The sequence below is a fragment of the Thrips palmi genome, unplaced genomic scaffold, assembly GCF_012932325.1.
Source record: "Thrips palmi isolate BJ-2018 unplaced genomic scaffold, TpBJ-2018v1 HiC_scaffold_7, whole genome shotgun sequence".
NCBI classification, from domain to species: Eukaryota; Metazoa; Arthropoda; class Insecta; order Thysanoptera; family Thripidae; genus Thrips; species Thrips palmi.
Genome location: NW_023144634.1, coordinates 7,882,996 through 7,902,489, shown reverse-complemented (window position 1 = coordinate 7,902,489; position 19,494 = coordinate 7,882,996). Strand labels below are relative to the sequence as shown.

The 19,494-nt window shown below is 57.8% G+C and overlaps 2 protein-coding genes across 2 annotated transcripts in view; one reads left to right on the top strand and one right to left on the bottom strand.

The window, feature by feature from the left end:
- The window catches only part of LOC117652767 (fibril-forming collagen alpha chain-like), a 2,976-nt gene extending 2,810 nt beyond the window's left edge, over positions 1 to 166 (bottom strand). The window contains exon 1 of the mRNA XM_034397860.1: positions 162 to 166. Coding sequence (XP_034253751.1) covers positions 162 to 166 — 5 coding nt within the window. The remainder of the gene's footprint in view (positions 1 to 161) is intronic.
- Positions 167 to 476: 310 nt separating this feature from the next.
- Positions 477 to 19,494, top strand: part of LOC117652766 (single-minded homolog 2) — a 32,162-nt gene continuing 13,144 nt past the window's right edge. The window contains exons 1-2 of the mRNA XM_034397859.1: positions 477 to 764; positions 5,756 to 5,834. The gene's annotated coding sequence lies outside the window, so the exon portion shown is untranslated. The remainder of the gene's footprint in view (positions 765 to 5,755; positions 5,835 to 19,494) is intronic.

Genomic DNA, 19,494 nt, shown 5'->3' with positions numbered 1-19,494 from the left:
TTTCGGCTCGCAACTCATTCAACGTTGGCGCGAAACAGTTTGTCGTCACTGCAAGGGCATTGGGGCCCAACCCGCTGCACGGCTAATGCAGCTAATGTCCCCGTAATACGATAATCCGTTTAATACGGCCCCGGAGCGCCACCGGCTGTACACTCACTCACTCCATGCCTCCGGACATAATAATAACACGCAATCCCTGCACACAGCGCCCGGGCGGAGAGGGGGAGGGGCGGTGGGCGGGGAAGGGCGTCACCACCACACTGGTGGGAGGCCGGCGCGGCAGGGCAGGGCCGGCAGGGCGTGGGGCGGCGCGGGGAGGCCAGATTTAGCGGGGCGGCGTGCGGTGTGGGTCTGGGTCTGGTCCAATCCACAGACGTCCCCGTCCGCCGAGGGCAGCGAGAGGACGAAGCGACGCGTTGGGTCGCCGCGCCGCCTGGGTCGCCGCGCCGTACCGAGCCGCGCTGCAGCGCACAAGCCACAAGCCCGTCGCGACCGTCGCGACCCGCGAGGCAGCGCCAGGGCCAAAGCCAGGGCACCGCACTTCGCATGTGTGCGGCGCCGGTACGGTCCGCGAGTCCGCGAGAGTGCGTCGCAGACAGTCCCGGCCAGTGCAGGTGTTTCCGTGTCGTGTTGTGCAGTGCAGTGTGTGCGTGTGTGTGTGTGTGTGTGAGTGCAAACGGAATTGGGCCGACCACGCGCATGGCGCCGCTCACGCCGGCAGCACAGCGTGCCAATGCCGCTGGGACTATAGGATACTAGCCGAGGTGAGTCCAGGGAGTCCAGGGAGTCTGACAGACCCCGACAGACCTCGGGTCGTCGTGGGTCTAAAGGATTATGCAGAGGGCGACTGCCCCTCGAAGCTTGAACCTCTGTCCGGCGACTCGGTTTGCGAACCATCACAACCCCCACGGCCCCCACGGCCTCCACGGCCCCCACGGCCTCCACGGCCCCCACGGCCTCCACGGCCCCCACGGCCTCCACGACCTCCACGACCTCGAGCGCCCCGGGGTCGTGCTGCCTAGTAGCACCCCTATCTCTACCCCGCCATGCAGAGCCAGTGTCGGGCGGCGCGCCGTCGGTGTATTCAGATTCCGAACAGCGCTTTCGTCACCCTGTCTCCCTCGCACCCATCCCCACGGGACGCCCCACGGTGCGAGAGAGACAAGCGGCGAGAGCACTGTGCGGCATCGGGCTGCTATAGCGCCGTCTGCTCCGGGCCTTATCGTGCCAATAAGGGCAGCCAGGGCACCGCCAGGGCACCGCCACCCTCTGCTCCACGGCGACGTGCCAGGCAGCCCAGCCCTGCATCCCCACGAAGCCACTTTCCAGGGGCAGCCGCATAGCATCACCATAGTATGGAGGCGCACATCACAAGCCAAAAATGAGTCGTGGGTCTGCATGCAAATATACACTATTCAGTTTATTGTCCCACGAAGAATGAGTTAGTAAATTCTTAAAACTCTTTTGCATACACATAAAATTTCTTTGCCTAATTGTAAGGTTAGTTTGACGCACAAACTTTAAAGCAGTGGCACAAGCCGCCGCGACTTCCTGCAGCCCGTGGGCTCGGCAGTCTTTCATTCCAGAAACCAAATTCTTTGCGGCTCTGTTTTGTCTCTTTGACACTCCGAGTCCTTCGCGGCCTCTTGTTCACGGGGCCTTTAGCCGCACTGCCCGTTTAACGAACGCCCTTCCCTTCCGCCCCATCTCCACCTTTCGCCCCCCGCCCCGCCCCGCCCCGCCCCGGGCATGACACAAGCGTGTGCTTGTTTTCCTTTGTCCGTTTACGATGCCAGGCCGTAGCTTACGGCCCGGCCGGGCGACACTCCACTCCCCTTGGTCCCCTGGCCGCCCCGCCGCCTCGCCCCGCACCGCCGTTCTGCGCCGTCATGGAATCCTTTCATCGCGTCGATTCATTAGTTTTAAGCCAATGGCGAGAGCCCGGCCATCAAGCGGCTCAAGACCGGCTCGAGTTTCCGAAAGAGAAAGAGTGTGTCGTTTGGGTGAGGGGCGGTGAGGCTCACTTCATTCTTGTTTCCCTGCTCCCGCGGGATTCGGACGGACTGGCCCACTTCACCTAACTCCAGTTCTCCTAGAAAATATATTAGCATGTTGGGTAAGGACTTACGTAGGCGCAGGAATTTTGTTGTTGCTTGTTTGGCAACTTTGCCAAGAGTAACAATTGTTACAAAATTTTAAAGTCGAGTCACGAAAAGAATTGTCCATTAGGGTGTGATGAAAAATTCAATGTTTCCAACATTTTCTCAATGTAAACAGTTGGCTTTACAGAGCATCCAGGCGCGAGCGCTCGCCCTTTGCCTGGGACCGAACACGTTTTTCGCCAAGTGAGTTCAGGGATTCGCCAAGCTCTGCATGTCCATGTCCGTGTCCATGTCCAGGGCGCAACCCTATACGTCCTCCCAGATCCCTCGGCTCGCAAATGAGCTCGACAAATATTTCGTCACGTATTTCTGCCCGGGACTGTGTGGCAGTTCAGTCGGGCATAGGGTCGCTTTTTCCGTCGAGTTTGCCGCTCGGACTCCGACTTTGGCGAGCGAAAGTGAATGTAGAGTGGGAGCGAGGAGGAGGAGCAGAGGGACGCGAGACGCGTGTAAATCTGAGAGCGCTCTTTCTTCACGAAAACGTCCTCTTTTTGACGCGCTTCGAGAGCGGCGTGCACTGGTAAAACTAGAGCGTAGTTGTATGCTTCATTCAAGCATACAACTTCGCTTGAAGACTTTACGCTTGAAGTCAAGCGTAGAGAAGAAATTCTCCCATGCATTTAGATAGGCGGGAGTTCTACTACGCTTGAAGAAAGGCGTAAAAGTACGCTTGAGTTCTACCAGTGTGGTTGGCGTGCGCATGCGCGGCGCCCGGATGCGGGATGGAAGGCGGTGTGGTGGCGGCCTCCTGCTCCTATTGATTGTCCTGCATGCTGCACGTGGCGCCGCGCGTCGCTCTGTCTCTCTCGCACCTGTACTGAACGCCCCACGAGTGCGAGAGAGACAGAGCGGTGGCTGCGCCGGGAGCGCCAACGGGAGCGGTTCCCGTGTTTAGGGACGGCCCCCGGCCTGCACGTGCACGACGTGGACGCCGGGCGCCACAGCAGCCAGCTGGAGGAAATGCGAGAAGTTGCACAGCCACGCTTGCCATGCTGAATCGACCAGTTTTTATCCGACTGACACAGTTCCGCACAATTTGTTTGGGCTCAGCATCTCGATCGTGTGGCGGAGCACACAACAGGCGGCAGCGTGAGGCAAGGTGGGGCATTTCGAAAACTTGAAACAACAGAAGTGGGTTGCAGACGCGACGACTGTCCCGGTTCACAAGGAGACCTAAACGATGGGGGCGCCTCACAGCACCATGGGGTGCTGCAAGCTAGAGTAGTTTTCGTCGCTCCGTCTCTCTCGCACACTCATGGGACGTCCCGTACAGGTGCGAGAGAGACAGAGCGAAGAGAACGACTCTCTGAATCAATCTGCTGGCCCGCGAAGGGTTACTGCAGAGGCCGCCCTGTTTCCCCGCGACCCCCAGCAGGTGACGGGTGTCGCATGTTTGTTGACATGCTGAGGCAGCGGCGGCCGAGTCCGGGTGCTCACGCTCACAGAGGAGGGTAGGGTACCCACTCCCACACTGCCTGGCCTTGGTGTCGCAGCAGCAGCACTACACCGCGAAAATATTTTTTGCCGACTTTGCGGAGTTGCGTCAGTTTTAGCTTGGACATGATCACTCAGCCGTGAAGAAGCGGAGTGAGTGGGCCGTCACTGTTGGTTATAACACTGTAATTTTACACAAACTGAAATCGGACGAGCTTGCGCGATAACTGCACTTTTACACCCTAGGTAATCAATTATTTTCAATCAATGCACTGCAGTGCTGGCAGCGAAGGCGACGAGAGAGTGCGTACTCTCCGAGGCGCTGGCTAGGGAGCGCGAGGGAGCGTCTGCGAAAAAACGTGCAGTCTTTATGGCTCACGGCTTTACGAACGTACCCTGGACCCGGCGACGCCCGGCGACGCCCGGCGACGGGAAGGAACGGAACCAATGCGACAAAGCCTTTGCCAGTTTACGGCGCAGTGGCTTCTCGGAAGTACCTGCATCTGAACCTCAGACACCTTTCCAGGTACGAACCCCATACGGGTACCTCTAGCAATGTGGGAGAGCAGTGCCGGTACCGTATGCCTCCAGAGACCTGTTCGAACCCAATGTGCCTCCCAATGTGATTCTCATCTCAAATTAATGACCAGATTTTTTCAAAAAATTTCTGAGTGTGCTCTCGGAGTGTTGTTTTGTTTAAACCGTGTACCAATAGAAAAAAGGAGCATTTTTACAGAAGGCCTCTCATGCGTATCATGGCATCCGGAAGGTATTCCTGCTCCAGATTTATCTTGGCAGTCTCGTCTGGAAATCTCTCTTTTCCGCTACACTGCCTCAAAGGGGGAAAAAGGAGACAGATGGGGGAGGATTCTGTCACGTTTCAGTCGTTGGTACTGCTCCCGTTTGGAGTTCGGTGTGTAAAAATACAATGTTAAAAACAAAATAATGTGCGCTGCTAAAAAGGGAACAGACGACGGGTCTCACCACACGCTGGCAGCAGGTTTAGTTAATTAATTTCCATTCCATGAAACTGAAAAATGGGCAGGACTCTTCTTCTCTTCACCTCTGGGCCCCCATCACTTCGATGCGCCGCCTCCTCTTCGCTGTTAAAACAGAGCCGGCTTAGCGCGTGTTTTGAACACAAACTGCCTCACCCGCGCCCACTGTTTATTTGTGCAGGAAGGGAGGGAGGAGGTGGCGGGAGCCGCAGTGCTTGCCCCCCTCCCCTTTTCCACTCGCCACATTTACTTGACCCTTGCCTCCAGGACCTAATCGTTTTTCAAACCGTATCACTCCGCAAAAGAAAACGAGACTTGAGTTATTGAAAAAAACTTGTTTTAAATCAAGACAACTCTTCTCGACGAAACAAAACATTCAAGAAAATGATTTTTGCTGGCAATTAGCGTCGTATCAAAGAAGCCCGTCAAATTGGATAGCCAGCGGTCAGCAAAACAAAACACCCCTCAAAAATATGAAAAATCCGGAGGGAGCGGCAGTTCAGCAGATGAAAAATTCGTCGCTCAGCACTGTGCCCAGAGGCCGTCGCTTGCTCGTCCACGTTCCGAGTGCGGGCTCCACGATGTCTGCGCTGCTTGCGAGATTTGTTGGCCGTGGGCGCTTGATGTATGATGCTCATTTCGGTGTGCGCGGAGGGGTGGGGGAGGGGGTGTAAACAACTGCCACCCCTCGCGGCGTGGCGCGGCTCTGCAAACATTTCAAAACCCATTTTACCATGAGGCACCGGTCCGCTCGGTCCGGCTGGCGCGCTGCGCTGCCCCGCCAGCCACGCGCGCTGCGACAACACTTGAAAGTTTGCTCCGATTACGCACCGCGCGAAGTGGCCGCGTGCAGCGCAGTGCAGCAGACTGATGCCGAGCACTGCTTTCGTCGCTCTGTCTCTCTCGCACCCTTGCGAGACGACCCATTGGTTTGCAGAGTCTCTAAACCTTTCAAACGTCGAAAAAGAATCAATGTTCGATTGAAAAATTGTCTCGTCATGAAAATTCAGTTGAGTCAACCGAATCAATCGTATTGATGCTACGTACGCCGTTTCATCAAAGCGACAATTTTTTCAAAGCTTTTTCTGAGAGTGTCATTGTTATTTTCACGTCTGTTTCGTCTGACCAATAGTTTTGATGCATTGTGATGTTTCCCCGCAGGTTGGATACTGACCGGAAGCTGTCCTCCGCTTCGGCCGTATGGATCCTCAGACGCCGACCAACTCGAAGGACACTCACGGTAAGAAGGCGTGCCAGTCTCTCTCGCACCCTCACGGCGCACCCCGTGAGTGCGAGAGAGACAGAGCGAGGAGTGCGGCCGGCGGAATCGCTCGACTGATTGGGGGTCGAAAGTGAAACTCGCCTCGCCAGTCGGAGCGTCAAGGCCCCGCGGAAGTGACCTTTGAGACGTCCGGAGCCGCCTGCCGCCCCGCCCCGCCCCGCCCCGCCCCGCCCCGCCCCGCCCCGCCCCGCCCCGCCCCGCCCCTCGGCACGGGGGTGGCAAAGGACCAGGGCCGCCTCACAGGATGTTGCGGTCGGGCCGATGGGGTGTTGCCGAACCGGACGGGGCGGGCGTGGCCGAGGCAGGGCAAAGGGTGCTGCGGGCCGCTCTCTGTCTCTCTCGCACTCATGGGGCATCTCGTGAGGGTGCGAGAGAGACAGCGACAGTGTGGCCGCCGTCGCATCTTCCTGTCGCATCCTCCGCGTTGCGTCGCTCTGTCGCCCTGTCGCTCTCGCACCTTGACCACGGGCCAGCTGTAGTCCCACAGAGGAAAAACCAACAACAACAAAACTAGAAAAAATAAGAAAATTTGGAACGCGACGCGCCTACTCTCACGGTGTGTCGTGCCGGTCCGCTTTGAATACGTCAGTTCAGTCAGACTGGGTAGGTGACGTGACACGTGTGCGCCTGTGTGTGTGCGCCTGTGTGTGTGTGTGTGTGTGTGTGTGAGCGTGCATGTGTGGGTGTGAGTGTGTTGCCCCCTCGCCAGACAGTTTGACTCCGGCGACTAAACAAAAGGGCCACACACAATAAAAGCACGAAAGTGCCACAGCCCATTGCCCTGCCGGCTGCCCGGCTGCCCAGTTCCCTTTCACCCCTTCCCCTTTCTCCCTGCCTCATTTAGGGACCCCCTCCCTTTTCTCCCAGACTATACAAGCGGACCAAATTCGGAAAGGGGAAACGAACGGAAAATGGGCTGCTTTGGGAACGACGTGGTACGGGGGGTCGATTTCCGATTCCAAGGGCACCCAAATGAGTGACCCCCAGTCGGAAAAGGGAGGGGGGGGAGTCAGGGGGCACAGTCGGCCCCTAAGAGGGGCGCGCGAGGCGAGAAAATCGTAAAATGACAGCTCCTCGCCGTCGGGTGTCGTGTTTCTCGTGTGTCAACGACAAATTAGTCTCTCATGGTTGGTTGCCGCTCTTTCCGGCACCTCTGAGGGGTTAGGCCGCGCAGCCCGGCATCGCACATGCAACAGATTCCCCCCCCCCTTTCCTCCCCCCGCGTGGCTGTTTACACTTTTCCTTTTTCCATTCTGTCGCCGCCTTTCTATTTCCCGGCGTTTTATTTTCTAGAGTGCCGGGCCTAATGACCCAAAACAGAGCGACACCCTCCCCCCCCCGAACATTTTGGAGAGCCACAGCCACACGCTTCGCCTTTATGGGAATAAAAGGGGTCGATTTGGGGATTCGAACACACGCCCCGCGCTGTAAAATCGGTCGACCAGCAGTTGTAACCAAACTAAAAGATTTTTACAATCGCCTTCCTTGGGAGTGTACTCTATTTACTTGCAATATATGGGGTCACAGTCTGGACAACACTCGGGCGAGTCGTCGGTCCTCGCTTGACCCGTGTGTCCGAGTGTTCCAGTGCGTTGAGAACGTCCACATTCGACGCGCCCCTCTCGCCGCGCCTGGAGTGCCTGGCTGGCCATGCCTCGCAGCACGGTGTCTCTGTCGGCCCTGTCAGCCGGTCGCTCTGTCTCTCTCGCACCGGCACGGGACGCCCCATGAGTGCGAGAGAGACAGAGCGACGGTCCGCTCGGAATCGCTCCGGCAGGTGCGCGCGCAGGCCAAGGTAGGCACGGGGCCACGGCCGCTATAAAAAGCGCCAAAACGCCCTTGACGTGACAAGTCCGACAAGTCAGTCAGCCTTCACTTTTTTCCGCGCACCCCCACCCCCACCCGCGCCACCGTGAGAAAATTTTTTCTGCCAAATTGCCGAAGTGGGGTGAAAGAAAGCATCTGGAATTCGGCCTACTGTGCCGCGCCTTTGTTATCCGCTAATGAGGGAACGGGGGGACATCGCCGTGGCGATGCACTCGCTGCACGGCCAAATTGGCGGCGTGTGGCGGCTCCGTCTCTCTCGCACCCCCGCGGGAAGACCCACGAGTGCGAGAGAGACACGGCGAACGAACGAGACAAACCCTTCGGAATCAGTGTGCGCTGCAGGCCGAAGCAAGCCTAACCCGAACTCGCGAGCTCTCCGTCTCTCTCGCACTCGTGCGCCGTTCCGGAGGGGTGCGAGAGAGACAGAGACATGAGACGGCGCGCTTTTGTGCGGCGCGCCGAGGCACGCGCGTGCCGGCACCGCGGGGGTCCCCCCCCCCCCCCCCCCCCACCTCTTGCCCCTGGCCCTCGGACACGGCGTGCACGGCGTGCGTCAAAGCCCTCCCCACTATAAATTCATCGGAAACGCATCACACATTATAGCCGTGTTAAGTAAGCCGTGTAAATGGAAAGCGGCAAAGCGTGCCCACCTGCGACGCAACGCGTCATAACAGTTCAACCCTTCTCTGCCTTCTCGATTCGGCACACTCATTCTGAGAGTGGGCGTTTTCGTCACTCTGTCACTCTTGCACTCTTAGGGCAACGATTTTCCGACCAAGTTGGTCAAAAAGTGGTCGAATCTCGGAAATTTGCTGATTTTACTGACTTTGGGTAGCCACTGTGTCCAATCTAGTTGCCGTAAAAGGCCTCCCTCGACGTCCTAGTATTCTTAAGAACCTACTGTTTCATGCCCTGTATCGGGAAGACGTTGACCACAACGATTTTGGCTTTGACCGCAACGATTTTCCGACCAAGTTGGTCAAAAAGTGGTCGAATCTCAGAAATTTGCTGATTTTGCTGACTTTGGGTGGCCACTGTGTCCAATCTAGTTGCCGTAAAAGGCCCCCTCGACGTCCTAGTATTCTTAAGACCCTACTCTTTCGTGCCCTGTATCGGGAAGACCTTGACCACAACAATTTTGGCTTTGACCGCAACGACTTTCCGACCAAGTTGGTCAAAAAGTTGTCGAATCTCGGAAATTTGCTGATTTTGCTGATTTTGGGTGGCCACTGTGTCCAATCTAGTCGCCGTAAAAGGCCTCCCTCGACGTCCTAGTATCCTTAAGACCCTACTCTTTCATGCCCTGTATCGGGAAGGCTATTGACCGCAACTAGTTTGGGAGCGGTAGCCTCACAAAGTTGGTCATGAAGGGTAAAAACATAATGATGATCGGGGGCCTTTTGCGGTCTTATCCGCTGGGACCTTTTGGGGGCCAGTCCGAGCCTGCCGGAAAGACCAGCTCGCGCGACTGACTGTTGCCGTACGTTGCCGTGCTTGCTGGGAGTGCCGCATCATCTGGAAGGGATTTGCTAGACCTCCTCGACCAAAGACCTCGCCCCACCGTGAGTGCGAGAGGGACAGAGAGATGCACCCCGGCCGCCCTGTCACAGCCCCGTCACACGCACGCAGCGCACGCATGCTGCGGGCCATGCTGGCTCGGTGACCGGGGACCGTGAGGACCGAGCCTCAGCCATGGCCTCAGCCCAGCCAGCCTGCAGTCTGGTGGGGAGGGCCGTAGCGAGAGGACCGCATACAGTGCAGGGCGCAGCACGCCTCGGGCACGCCGCGTGGACGGTTGGAGCGGATTACAGTGACAACAGTGACCCGGCGGAGTGAATTCAAGGAGTGAATTCAAAGAAGTGAATGTCATGAGTGAAATGCAATGAGTGAAACCGACTTCAACGAGTGCATCCAAAAAGTGAATCCAAGGAGTGAATTCAATGGGTGAATCCAATGACTTCAACGAGTGCATACAAAGAAGTGAATCTAAGGAGTGAATTCAATGAGTGAATCCAATGACTCACCGTGCTCACCGTGGATACCCAGGCCAATGTAACAAGTAAGTCGGGGTGCTCAGTGTGCCAATTTCCGTCATGCATTCACGGGACACCCGACCTTGACACATTCCACAGTGTACGTAAAAGCATTTTTGGAAATTTTGTATAACTGTTCGGTAAGGACCTCTCTCAAATTTGGCCCTTAGCTTTCAAGTATAGTAAGTCACGGAGTGCACTTTGGTGTCTTTGTTCATGTTCATGCTAGGGGTTGCAAACTCCCAGCCTTTACAATGGGGTCGACTTTTGGTGGCCTCGAAATCGAAAATGGCCAGAATGGCCAGAGCCGAGCTGCTGGACAGATAGGCTACGGTGACGTTGCTGCAAACTGCAGGTGCCTCCGCGTCTGCCTCAATACCTGTGTGTCTGTCTGTCTGTCTGTCTGTCTGTCTGTCTGTCTGTCTGTCTGTCTGTCTGCGTGGGAAAGCAGCACCTCTGGTCCTGGCCACGGAAACGGCAATAGTAATATGAAGCGGAAACAAAAGCGTTTTACAACCTCTGGGTCTCGGCAGCGGTAGACGGTGGTAGACGGAACAAGGAAGGAATTGTTGGCTTTTAGTCTCGGCGCTGCAGTGCGGCCAATGCGGCGACGTGCGAAAAGGCGCTGTTTACAGCCGCTGCCTGCCTGCCGCTGGCCCTTCGGCGCGAACCCCAATTTGACGTTACGAGATTCTTGCAGGTGTGAGTCACGCCGGGCGGGGGAGTGGAGGGGGTGGCGAGCTTGGTGGCGCGCGGGGCTCGAGGCTCAGGGTTTGAGGGTCGAACGGAGGGCTGGCGGTTCAAGGCCGAAGGTGCGAGGTTCCGGGTGGAAGGGCTCGAAGGTTGGTCCAGATTCGATGCAGTCGGGTTGACAGTCCCCGAGGCACGCCGTCGCTCGCGCCAATGGGGCCTTTTGGCCTCTGGGCCTGTGGGCCTGTGGGCCTGAGCAGTGGACTCAATAAAGACGCCCAAATAATGAGCCACGTGAAGGGCCCTCCCCGTCCCCTTTTTATTTTACTGCTGTGCCTTTCACACTTTTGGTCCGCTACGCCTTGGCCCTGCCTTGGCCGTGCCTTGGCCGCCCCCCGGCAAGGCGAAGCGAGGCGAAGCGCGCCGCCAAATCGGTGGCGTCTTCGATCCGCTCGTCCTTCCCAGGGTGCCCCCCCCCCCCCCCTGGTCCGGCACCACGCTGTCTGGCCCGGGCGGCCCGTTGTCCGCGCACTGCCTGCCCTGCCGTTCTGTGGGTGAAAGAGAGACAATAAAAATGCCGGTACGGATCACCAATTTGCATTGGCTGGCTCGCCGGTTTGGCCGCGCCGCCCTGCTCCGCTCCCACGGCCCCGAGCCATCCCCAGCCATGCCGGCCACATTCGGCATTCTGCGCAGACAATCCTTCACTTTTTATTTTACGGTTTTGCTTTCATTTTTATGGTGGGCAAAAACTGTTCCTTTCTTCAATAATCATTCCGCGTACTGTAATGTTGAGGCCGCCGACGCTATGGGCTTGCCCACCGATCGCCTGCGCCTGTACTGACGTCGCGTCGGTCACTTTTGCTGCCTCTTGTGTGTGTGTGTGCCTGTGTTCATGTGTTCATGTGGGGGGGAGGGGGTGTCTTAAGCGCGTTTTTTTGCTCGTGTGCGTGTGTGCAAATACACGACATGACGACGCCCCTGCAGCGGGGGACACGAGAGTAAGTGTACCCCCGCCCAACCCCTCCTGCCCCCTGTTCTCTCCCCCCCCCCCCTACCCGGACAGGCGACGTCAAAAGCCGATGACGACGAACTCTGTGCGTAGCTTTGAGCTTTTAATCAGGAGCTTTTATGTAAACTGATTGACTGATCGACACTCTCACTCGCTCTCACTCACTCACTCACTCACTCACTCACTCACTCACTCACTCACTCACTCACTCACTCACTCACTCACTCACTCACTCACTCACTCACTCACTCACTCACTCACTCACTCACTCTCACACACAAACATAACTTACACGCAGACACACAGACACACAGACAGAGCCTTTATGACCAGTAAAAGTGGAAAGGGTCAAATCAATTTGTGCGCCGCTGCCACGCTCCATCGTACGGCCCGTGGGGCTTGGCGTAGCCGTGGCGCGGCGTGGCGTGCAACGCACCGAGGCTGCGTGCGGATAGTGCGACTGGCGACGCTATTCGCAGGCAGCCCCCGTGCCCTTGTCCTTGCCGTCCCGTGTCCGCCGCCCTGCGACGATAAAGTGCGTGCGCACTGTAGGACTGCAGGACGTAGTGCACGTCGTGCCGCTCATGAGGTGCGAGGGAGACAGAGCGACAAACCGATTTCCGAATCGCTCGGCTTGCTAGACGAGATTAGCAGCCCCGAACCATAAATTCGGCGACCGGCGTGTGCCTCTCTCGGGAGTCATATGGTGCGGCATGTGTCGTCGCCTCGCTCTCTTTCCCTCTCTTGGGGCGGACAAAACTCTAGACGCGGTTTGAGCTCCAGCGACTCTGGAGTTTTGTCCGCCTCCACCGGTGTTCAGGCCCACTGTGCTGCGGTGGGGCGCGTACGTACCCACATACCGACCCCCTCCCCCTCCTCAGTGTCCCTTTGAGGCGTTGTCGTAAAGCACGCATGACACACGCCGGAGGAATTTTTATTGAAATACCAACTAGACTCATTGATTGACACGCGTCTCGGCGTCACGCCGCGACCTCCAGGCGCCTCCATGGAGGCCTATCCAGGCCGCGCGCGCCAAAGCGGCGGCGCTCACGGCAAAAAAGGAGGGAGGAAAAAACGAAAAAGAATTAATTGGTATTCACGAGGATGAAGAGATTGGGGCCATAAAGGAGGCGAATTTGTCCCGCAACCCTCTTAATCCTCCGCGTTGGCCGCGCCTTGCCCGCCGGATTAGCGGTAATGGGATGTGTACAGTGTAGTAGCGAGCCCGCCCCGCCCCGCCCCACACTGCATGCCCCGGCCCGCCACGGCCCGGACGCCCTGGACAAACAGCGCGCCGCGGAACTGGAGAACGACGAGTACACTAACATGGCGCGGTGAAGAGTATGCAATCAGGAACTCGGGCATGTGTCCGCATGGGTCTCTCGCAGCACTGCAGCCGATGAGCCATTCGGAGGATGTCGCTCTGTCTCTCTCGCACTCTCAGAGGTCCAGCGAGTGGGACAGAGACAGACCGGCGAATCACTCGCGGCAGACTGAATCCGGCTGAATATCCGTTCACAGTGCAGGCCCACATCGTTGCTCTGTCTCTCTCGCACTCCCACGGAACGCCGCGAGTGTGCGAGAGGGACAGAGCCGTGGAGGGTGCGCCGCACCAGTGTAGCGGACAAGTGGGCGCGCGTCCGTCTGTTTGTTCTGGTAATGCTGCAAGAATATCGGTGGATTAGGCAGCGGATGAACGAGCGCAGCGCAGCGTATGGTGCAAGTTGTGTTTGCCGCGGTGCCATCTCGTCCAAGCTGTGCCCAAGGGCGACGACGGCCACCTCAATCCCCAGTACCCTGCTGCGTCTTCTGCAAAATATTTTCAACCGTCATGTTCATTCATTCATTCATTCATTCATTCATTCATTCATTCATTCATTCATTCATTCATTCATTCATTCATTCATTCATTCATTCATTCATTCATTCATTCATTCATTCATTCATTCAAAATAAATTTCACTCGCTGCTGTATAATCTCGGTTCCAGAAACTATTTTTTTCTAAATTTAGGGTGCATTTCAAAGCCAGCCCCCAACAATTTGTCTCCCATTCGCAGCCGCGCTGGCAGCGACGGCGAGCCACCCCTCCTCTCGTCGTCGTGATCCTGGACGATGGCCGTCCGTAAAGCGAATGGGCGGTCTCTCATCGCCTCCATCCGGTTTGAGTTTAAACCGCCTTGTCAGGCCACGATAAAACGCTTTCTTTATTGGCTGCATGGCCACTGCCGCCACCATGGCCTGCCTGGGGTGCCTCTCCATTCAATGTTACGCTGCTGCTTTGTGAAGCGTGCTCCAAGAGGGCTCCTCTCCACACCCCCACCACCACGGACGCTCCCATTGGAGCTCACGGGAGCGGAAATACTCACTCACATGCGTACACAGACACACAGACACACACACACGACATTCTTGCGGGGTGGTCCCGCTGTGGGTCCCTGTGGGTCGGGCCGTGGGTTGGTTCGGGTTGGGACGCCATCGCGCGTACATAACACTCTGCCGAAAGAAAAACAAATTCCACCGCCGTTACGATCACGAGTTTGTTTGGTTATTGTTTTAATGCGTCTGGGGCTACAGTGAAAATATACAAAGAGACGCGGAGTTCCAGACATTTTTGAGAAGCTGAAGACCGCGACCAGTGGAGCCCAGTGTTTAAAAAATAGGTCTGTGGAAAATCTTTTTCTGGGGTGGATTATTTTTGAAGTAGGATTTAATCGGGATTGCCACTCCTAATATATGACTCTGAGAAAACGCAGAAATTTTTTTTTCGTCACCGCCTTCTCTTTCAGTTTGGAGCGCGCGTCACTTTCCCTAGCGTGGAAAAGCCACATCTCTGCCTAAAAGCGACTAAATATAAGGCGGGGCATGTTTTGGGCTCGAGGCACGCCCCTGCCGCTGCAGTCCCGCAGTGCAGTCTCGCAGTGCAGCGGCGGTGCGGTCGGGGCGGCTCGGGGCGGCGCGCGCCTCTAGAGACCCGCGACCAAACAAAAACTCCTATCTCACCCGCGACGCCCTCGAGTAACATGGCTCAGCGGTAGAGAGTAAGAATATGGCCGTGTTAGTCTCAAAAACTCTAGAGAATAGCGTGTTTTAATTTAGGGTTTCCTGGGCGGTGGACGACACGTACGGCGTGGGGAAAATATGCTTTGTTTCTTCATGTGTCACTATGCGTTGTATTGATCTGGTGCCTTTTTAAAAAGGAGTTCAACCTAACCTTACAAACTAGTTACAACGCTAACCTAGGTCGCCACCGCGAGCGTGGGGCGGCTCGGCGCGCGCAGCGCCATCTCGCGGCGACTCGCGGAACCTCGTCCGCGCGCGAGGTCAGTTTGAGCGGTGACAACTTTTCACACTTTTCACAGTGTGCACTGGACATAGTTGCACCGAGGTGCAACAGGCTTCCGGAGGATAGGGCACGTTTCTTCGTTTTGCCGCCTCGCGACTCGCGGGACACGTCCGCGACTTCCAAAAGCGCAGCGACAGCGCGGCGTGGCGCCGTCGCTCTGTCTCTCTCGCACTCACTGAGCCGCCCGTGCGGGTGCGAGAGAGACAGAGCGACGAAAGCGACTCTCGGAATGAGTCTGCAGCGCGGCGTGGCGTGGCGCCGCACGGCCAGCCGAGCCATTCCGGAGAGAAGTCTGTCTCTCTCGCACTCCTACGGGGCGCCCCATGAGTGCGAGAGAGACAGGGCGACGCGCTGAGGCGTGAGCAGTGCAGTGCGCAGTGCACTGAACCAAGTTTCACCTGTCGGTGCTCAAGTCGATTAGTCGACCCCGAAAAAAAATGTTGACGTTGAATTCCATGAATGCTTCTGTACTGCCTTCGTTCTATGACGCCTGTTCTGCATGTCTGTTCACAGCGCTTACTACACGGATAATTAGTTCTCAGGGCTGCGCTTTTCGGCGAACTCCCTATCTGGAACAGCATGTCTCACACTCATGGGGCGTTCCGTGGCGGTGCGAGTATCAGGGCAGCAGTGCCAGCGGTGCAGTGGGCTGAGGCCGTTGCAGCTCTGCAGCGCGTTGCAAGGGAGTTGTGTCGGCAGAAAATAGAAACGCCTTCCGCAGCCCTTGGTCAAGCCTTGCCACTGCACTTCCCAACAAACCACAATATCGCGCATGGAACTGACCCCCCTCCCCTCCCCCGCGCCTCGCGGTCTTGCACCACAGCCTTGCTCGGCGTGGCGAAGCGCGAAGCAGAGAAGCAGACTGCTTTCCCAGGAAGGCTTCGGCTCAGCGAATTCTGTGTGAGACGCCATTTGGGCGCGTGTTTTAGTTTCGGGCAGACACAGTGTTGTGCCCGACGACGGCGGAAGGGCAGCAGTGTGGGAGTGCGACAGGTTATTCCGGCCAAGGGATTCACTTCGACGCGGCGGACGCGGCGGACGCGGCGGACGCGGGGTGTGGTCAGTTGCAATGCAAGGATTACCTGCGCTGCGCGTTGGCTGGTTCCCACGCGCCGTCCGGTCCTTCGTGCGCCACCAAAACACATTAGGTGTGTGTGTGTCCGTGTCTGTGTGCGTATCACTCCCGTGTTTACCCGGCCCGACTCGGCCCCACACAGCCCCGCGTCCCGCGTCACAAGAGTGGCAAAACATAAACCCAGCCTCAACCCCTTGCAAAGCGTGACAGGTCCGAACACACGCAGGGACAACAAACGCAACCCGTCTCCGACCGCAAGAGCCGCGGGCCCCCGCCGGGCCCCGCAGGCATATACAGCGGTAGAAGACGACGTCAAACAGGAGAAATTTAGAGTTGTAGAATCTAGAGGGCGCACGGGGGTTCGTTTCTTGGTGCAGGTCCAAGAGCCACGAAGCGCCTCGAACACATGTTGCTGCCGCGGCTCAACACCGCCCAGGAGTAGCACGGTGTAGTGACACGCGGTCAGACGGACACAACGGACACGCCACACCGAGTGGGTTGGTGTGAGGGGGGGGGGGTTATGGGTCTCAAACAGTACTGCAGAGTGTTTTGGTGTGTGTGAGTGTGTCAGGGGTTCGTGGCCCGTACAGTGTGGGTGTGTGTGAGAGAGAGGGAGAGGAGGGGGGCCTTAGTGTGGGCGTGTGTGAGAGAGAAGGGGCCCTTACAGTGCGGGTGTTTCTGCGTGTGCTAGAAAGGGAGAGAGAGAGAGAGAGAGAGAGAGAGAGAGAGAGAGAGAGAGGAGAGAGAGAGAGAGAGAGAGAGAGGCCCGTACGTGCCTCCGCGGGCGTGGAGGTGATTCACCCAACCACCTGTCCGTCGCTCCAGCGCTCCAGCGGCCAAGTGATCAATGGCGGGGCCGCTGTGGGGTCGATATCGCACCTGGGACCGCTGCCTCTCTGTCTCTCTCTCTTCCTCCCTCTTTGTCTCTCTACCCGTCCCGTCCCGCGGCACCCATATCGAGAGACACAGAGAGCGAGAAATATAGAGAGAGAGAGAGCGAGAGAGAAGGGCTTTAAATCCGGCTGCCCTCTCCGTGGGCACGTTCCAGGTGTGATGACGACCCCCCCGCGGACCTTCAAACCTGGAACCCCCGCGGGGGCGGCGGAGGGGAGGGGAGTGGGAGGGGGATGCACCGGCCGCCCCTCCCGCCCTACACCACGTGACCGCGCTCTACGTGCAAGAATCCAGCAGAGCGAAGCAGAGCGGCCCATAGAGCGCCGCGGCATTCCAGGCATGCCAACCCCCCCTCCAATTGCCCATTTTTTGTGGGTCACTGTAAGTCTGTCAGGTGGTCCGAGACCCCGCTACAATTGAAACTGCTATGCAGTCCTATGGTTCCTCGCAGGCGCGAAATGGGCCAGTGGCGGACAGAGCGACGAAACCGCCCAGATCGAACGTTCGCGAAAGTCAGCCCTTATCCTGGAAAAAAACACCCCCAAAGTGTTCAAATCGCGATGCAGCTGGAGCAAAGAAACTGCGAAGCACACCCAAAAAATCGACGGGGGCCGCGCGGGGCCCATTGTCAATACCACGGGAGAGATGGGAGGGGGAGGGGGAGGCTGTGTGATAATTTGGAACCAAACAATGCAGGATTCACGCCTAGGCCACCCTCGGCCTCCGCGCGCGGCCGCGCGGCTCCCTGCCTGTGGCACACAGTGTGGCACACAGTGTGGCACCCACCCCACCCCTGGCCGCCTGCTAAGCCCCGCCACCAATGCCGGCGCGCGTCCTCGCCACGGGGAGGGGCGCGTCGGCAACCCTCTCGGAGGCAACCCTCGCGGCGGAACGCGGCGGCATGAGGAATCACTGCAGTTGCTGGAAACTAGGCCGCGCGCCGTCTGGCCGGCTGGCCAGCCCCGCGGGGAAGTTCACTGGTTCGAGCGTCCCTTGCGAAGCCCTCGCAAACCGGCTTCAAAAATGCCACGGCACTGTGTGTTACTTTCAGTTAAAAATTTGCACACCTGCGTATACACTCGCAGCGTTTCGCCGCTCTGTCTCTCTCGCGCCCCTGGGACGCCCCATGAGAGCGAGAGAGACAGGTGATGAGGACGGTGATGAGGGCGAGGGAAGCGGAGGGCGAGGAGGCCTTCCGTTCATCTCTGGGCCTTCTCGGGAGAAGAGGTCCTTCCGTGTCGCCCTGCTCGCGTGGGGAAGCCCGGGCTGCCAGCCAGTCTGCCTACACTCTAAGTGTCTTACAGTGAGAGGCCGCACCATCCTGGCGAGGATTTTTCTCCATACAGAGATGAAAGAAATTAGACAAAATATCTTTGAGGCAGGCCTTGAGTTTTAGAGGTGAAGTTACGAAGTCAGCCCCGGAAAATCTTCGCCATTCCGCTCCTTCCCCTTCGCCTGGCTGCTGGCTGGCTTGGCTCGCTTGCTGGCTGAATCGAGAAATGTGACGTCACATTCGTCTGAATGTGAATCATCTCCCTTCGTCGCAATGTTTGTGTCACTCCAATTACGCCTGGGCACAGCCGATCGATCGTATACAATCCCAACGAACGACGTGGCACGTACTGTACTGTGGAAACAAACGCGACAGTGTGCCGGGCAGTGTACTTGCTGCGCCCTGCCCCGCCTTCCGATACACTGGGCGCTTCGTTCATCTGTGGACCTGTGGAAGCGGTGGCTACACTGTGCCCACCGAGTGCTGCACACTGGAGTGCCACCATGGAGACACGGTTTTGCCCATTTTTTCTCGACTGCCTTCATTGATTCCGTGAAGAGTCCTGCTGCTTTGTCTCGGGATAATCCACGGCGAGGGCAGAGGGGGCGAGAGTATGGAGTATGGATGGACGAGGAACGCATCCTTGGCTCTTCTGCCTGCTCCTTCACTCAGAGCGCGCGATTCAGGATAAAATTTTGGCAGGGTCTTTTTATTTTTATTGTTTTTAGTGCTCGTTTCGCAAGGGGGTGGAAACTTCCTTTCCTCTGCGCAGTGCCGAGTACCGGACTCCCCCCTTGCTGAACTCCCCCCCCCCCCCCACCCTCCCCCGACCCCATTTGGGGCCGCAGGGTGACGACGCCGCGCTGGCTGCACCTGAGCTCGCAGCTCACCACACCGTTTTGACACTCTGTCTCCCTCGCACTCGTGAGGCAGCCCGTCGGGTGCGAGAGAGACAGAGCGACGGGACGGCGTCCGGGCCGTTCTCACGCCACGGCAATGCCAATGCAGGGGGCTGTAAATTTCTTTGGCGTGTGCCTTGGTGCCTTCTTGTCTGCGCTGGCGTCCACTGCAGCAGCAGCAGCAGAATGTCCTTTCCCCCGACTTTCCCTAATCCCCAGCCGTGCTCCGGCACTGTCTCTCTCGCACCTGTAGGGGACGCGCCACGCGAGAGAGAGACAGTGGCGACTCCTCGGAGTCATCAGCCTGCCATTCAAAGACGACGACCCGGAGTGGGGGTGGCCGCCGCGTTCGCCGCGTGGGAATCCAGGGAGACGACGAGGACGACGACGAGGAGGAAGGGGAAGGCCGTTCACGCCGGCAGGGCCGGCAGGCACTTGCTACCTGGCGGGCCGTGCTGCAGAGTCGTCGCTCTGTCTCTGTCGCACTCTCGGGGCGTCCCGCACAGGTGCGAGAGAGACAGAGCGACGGAATGCTGGCCGCGGTGCAGTGGCTGCCTCGCGGTGATGCTGC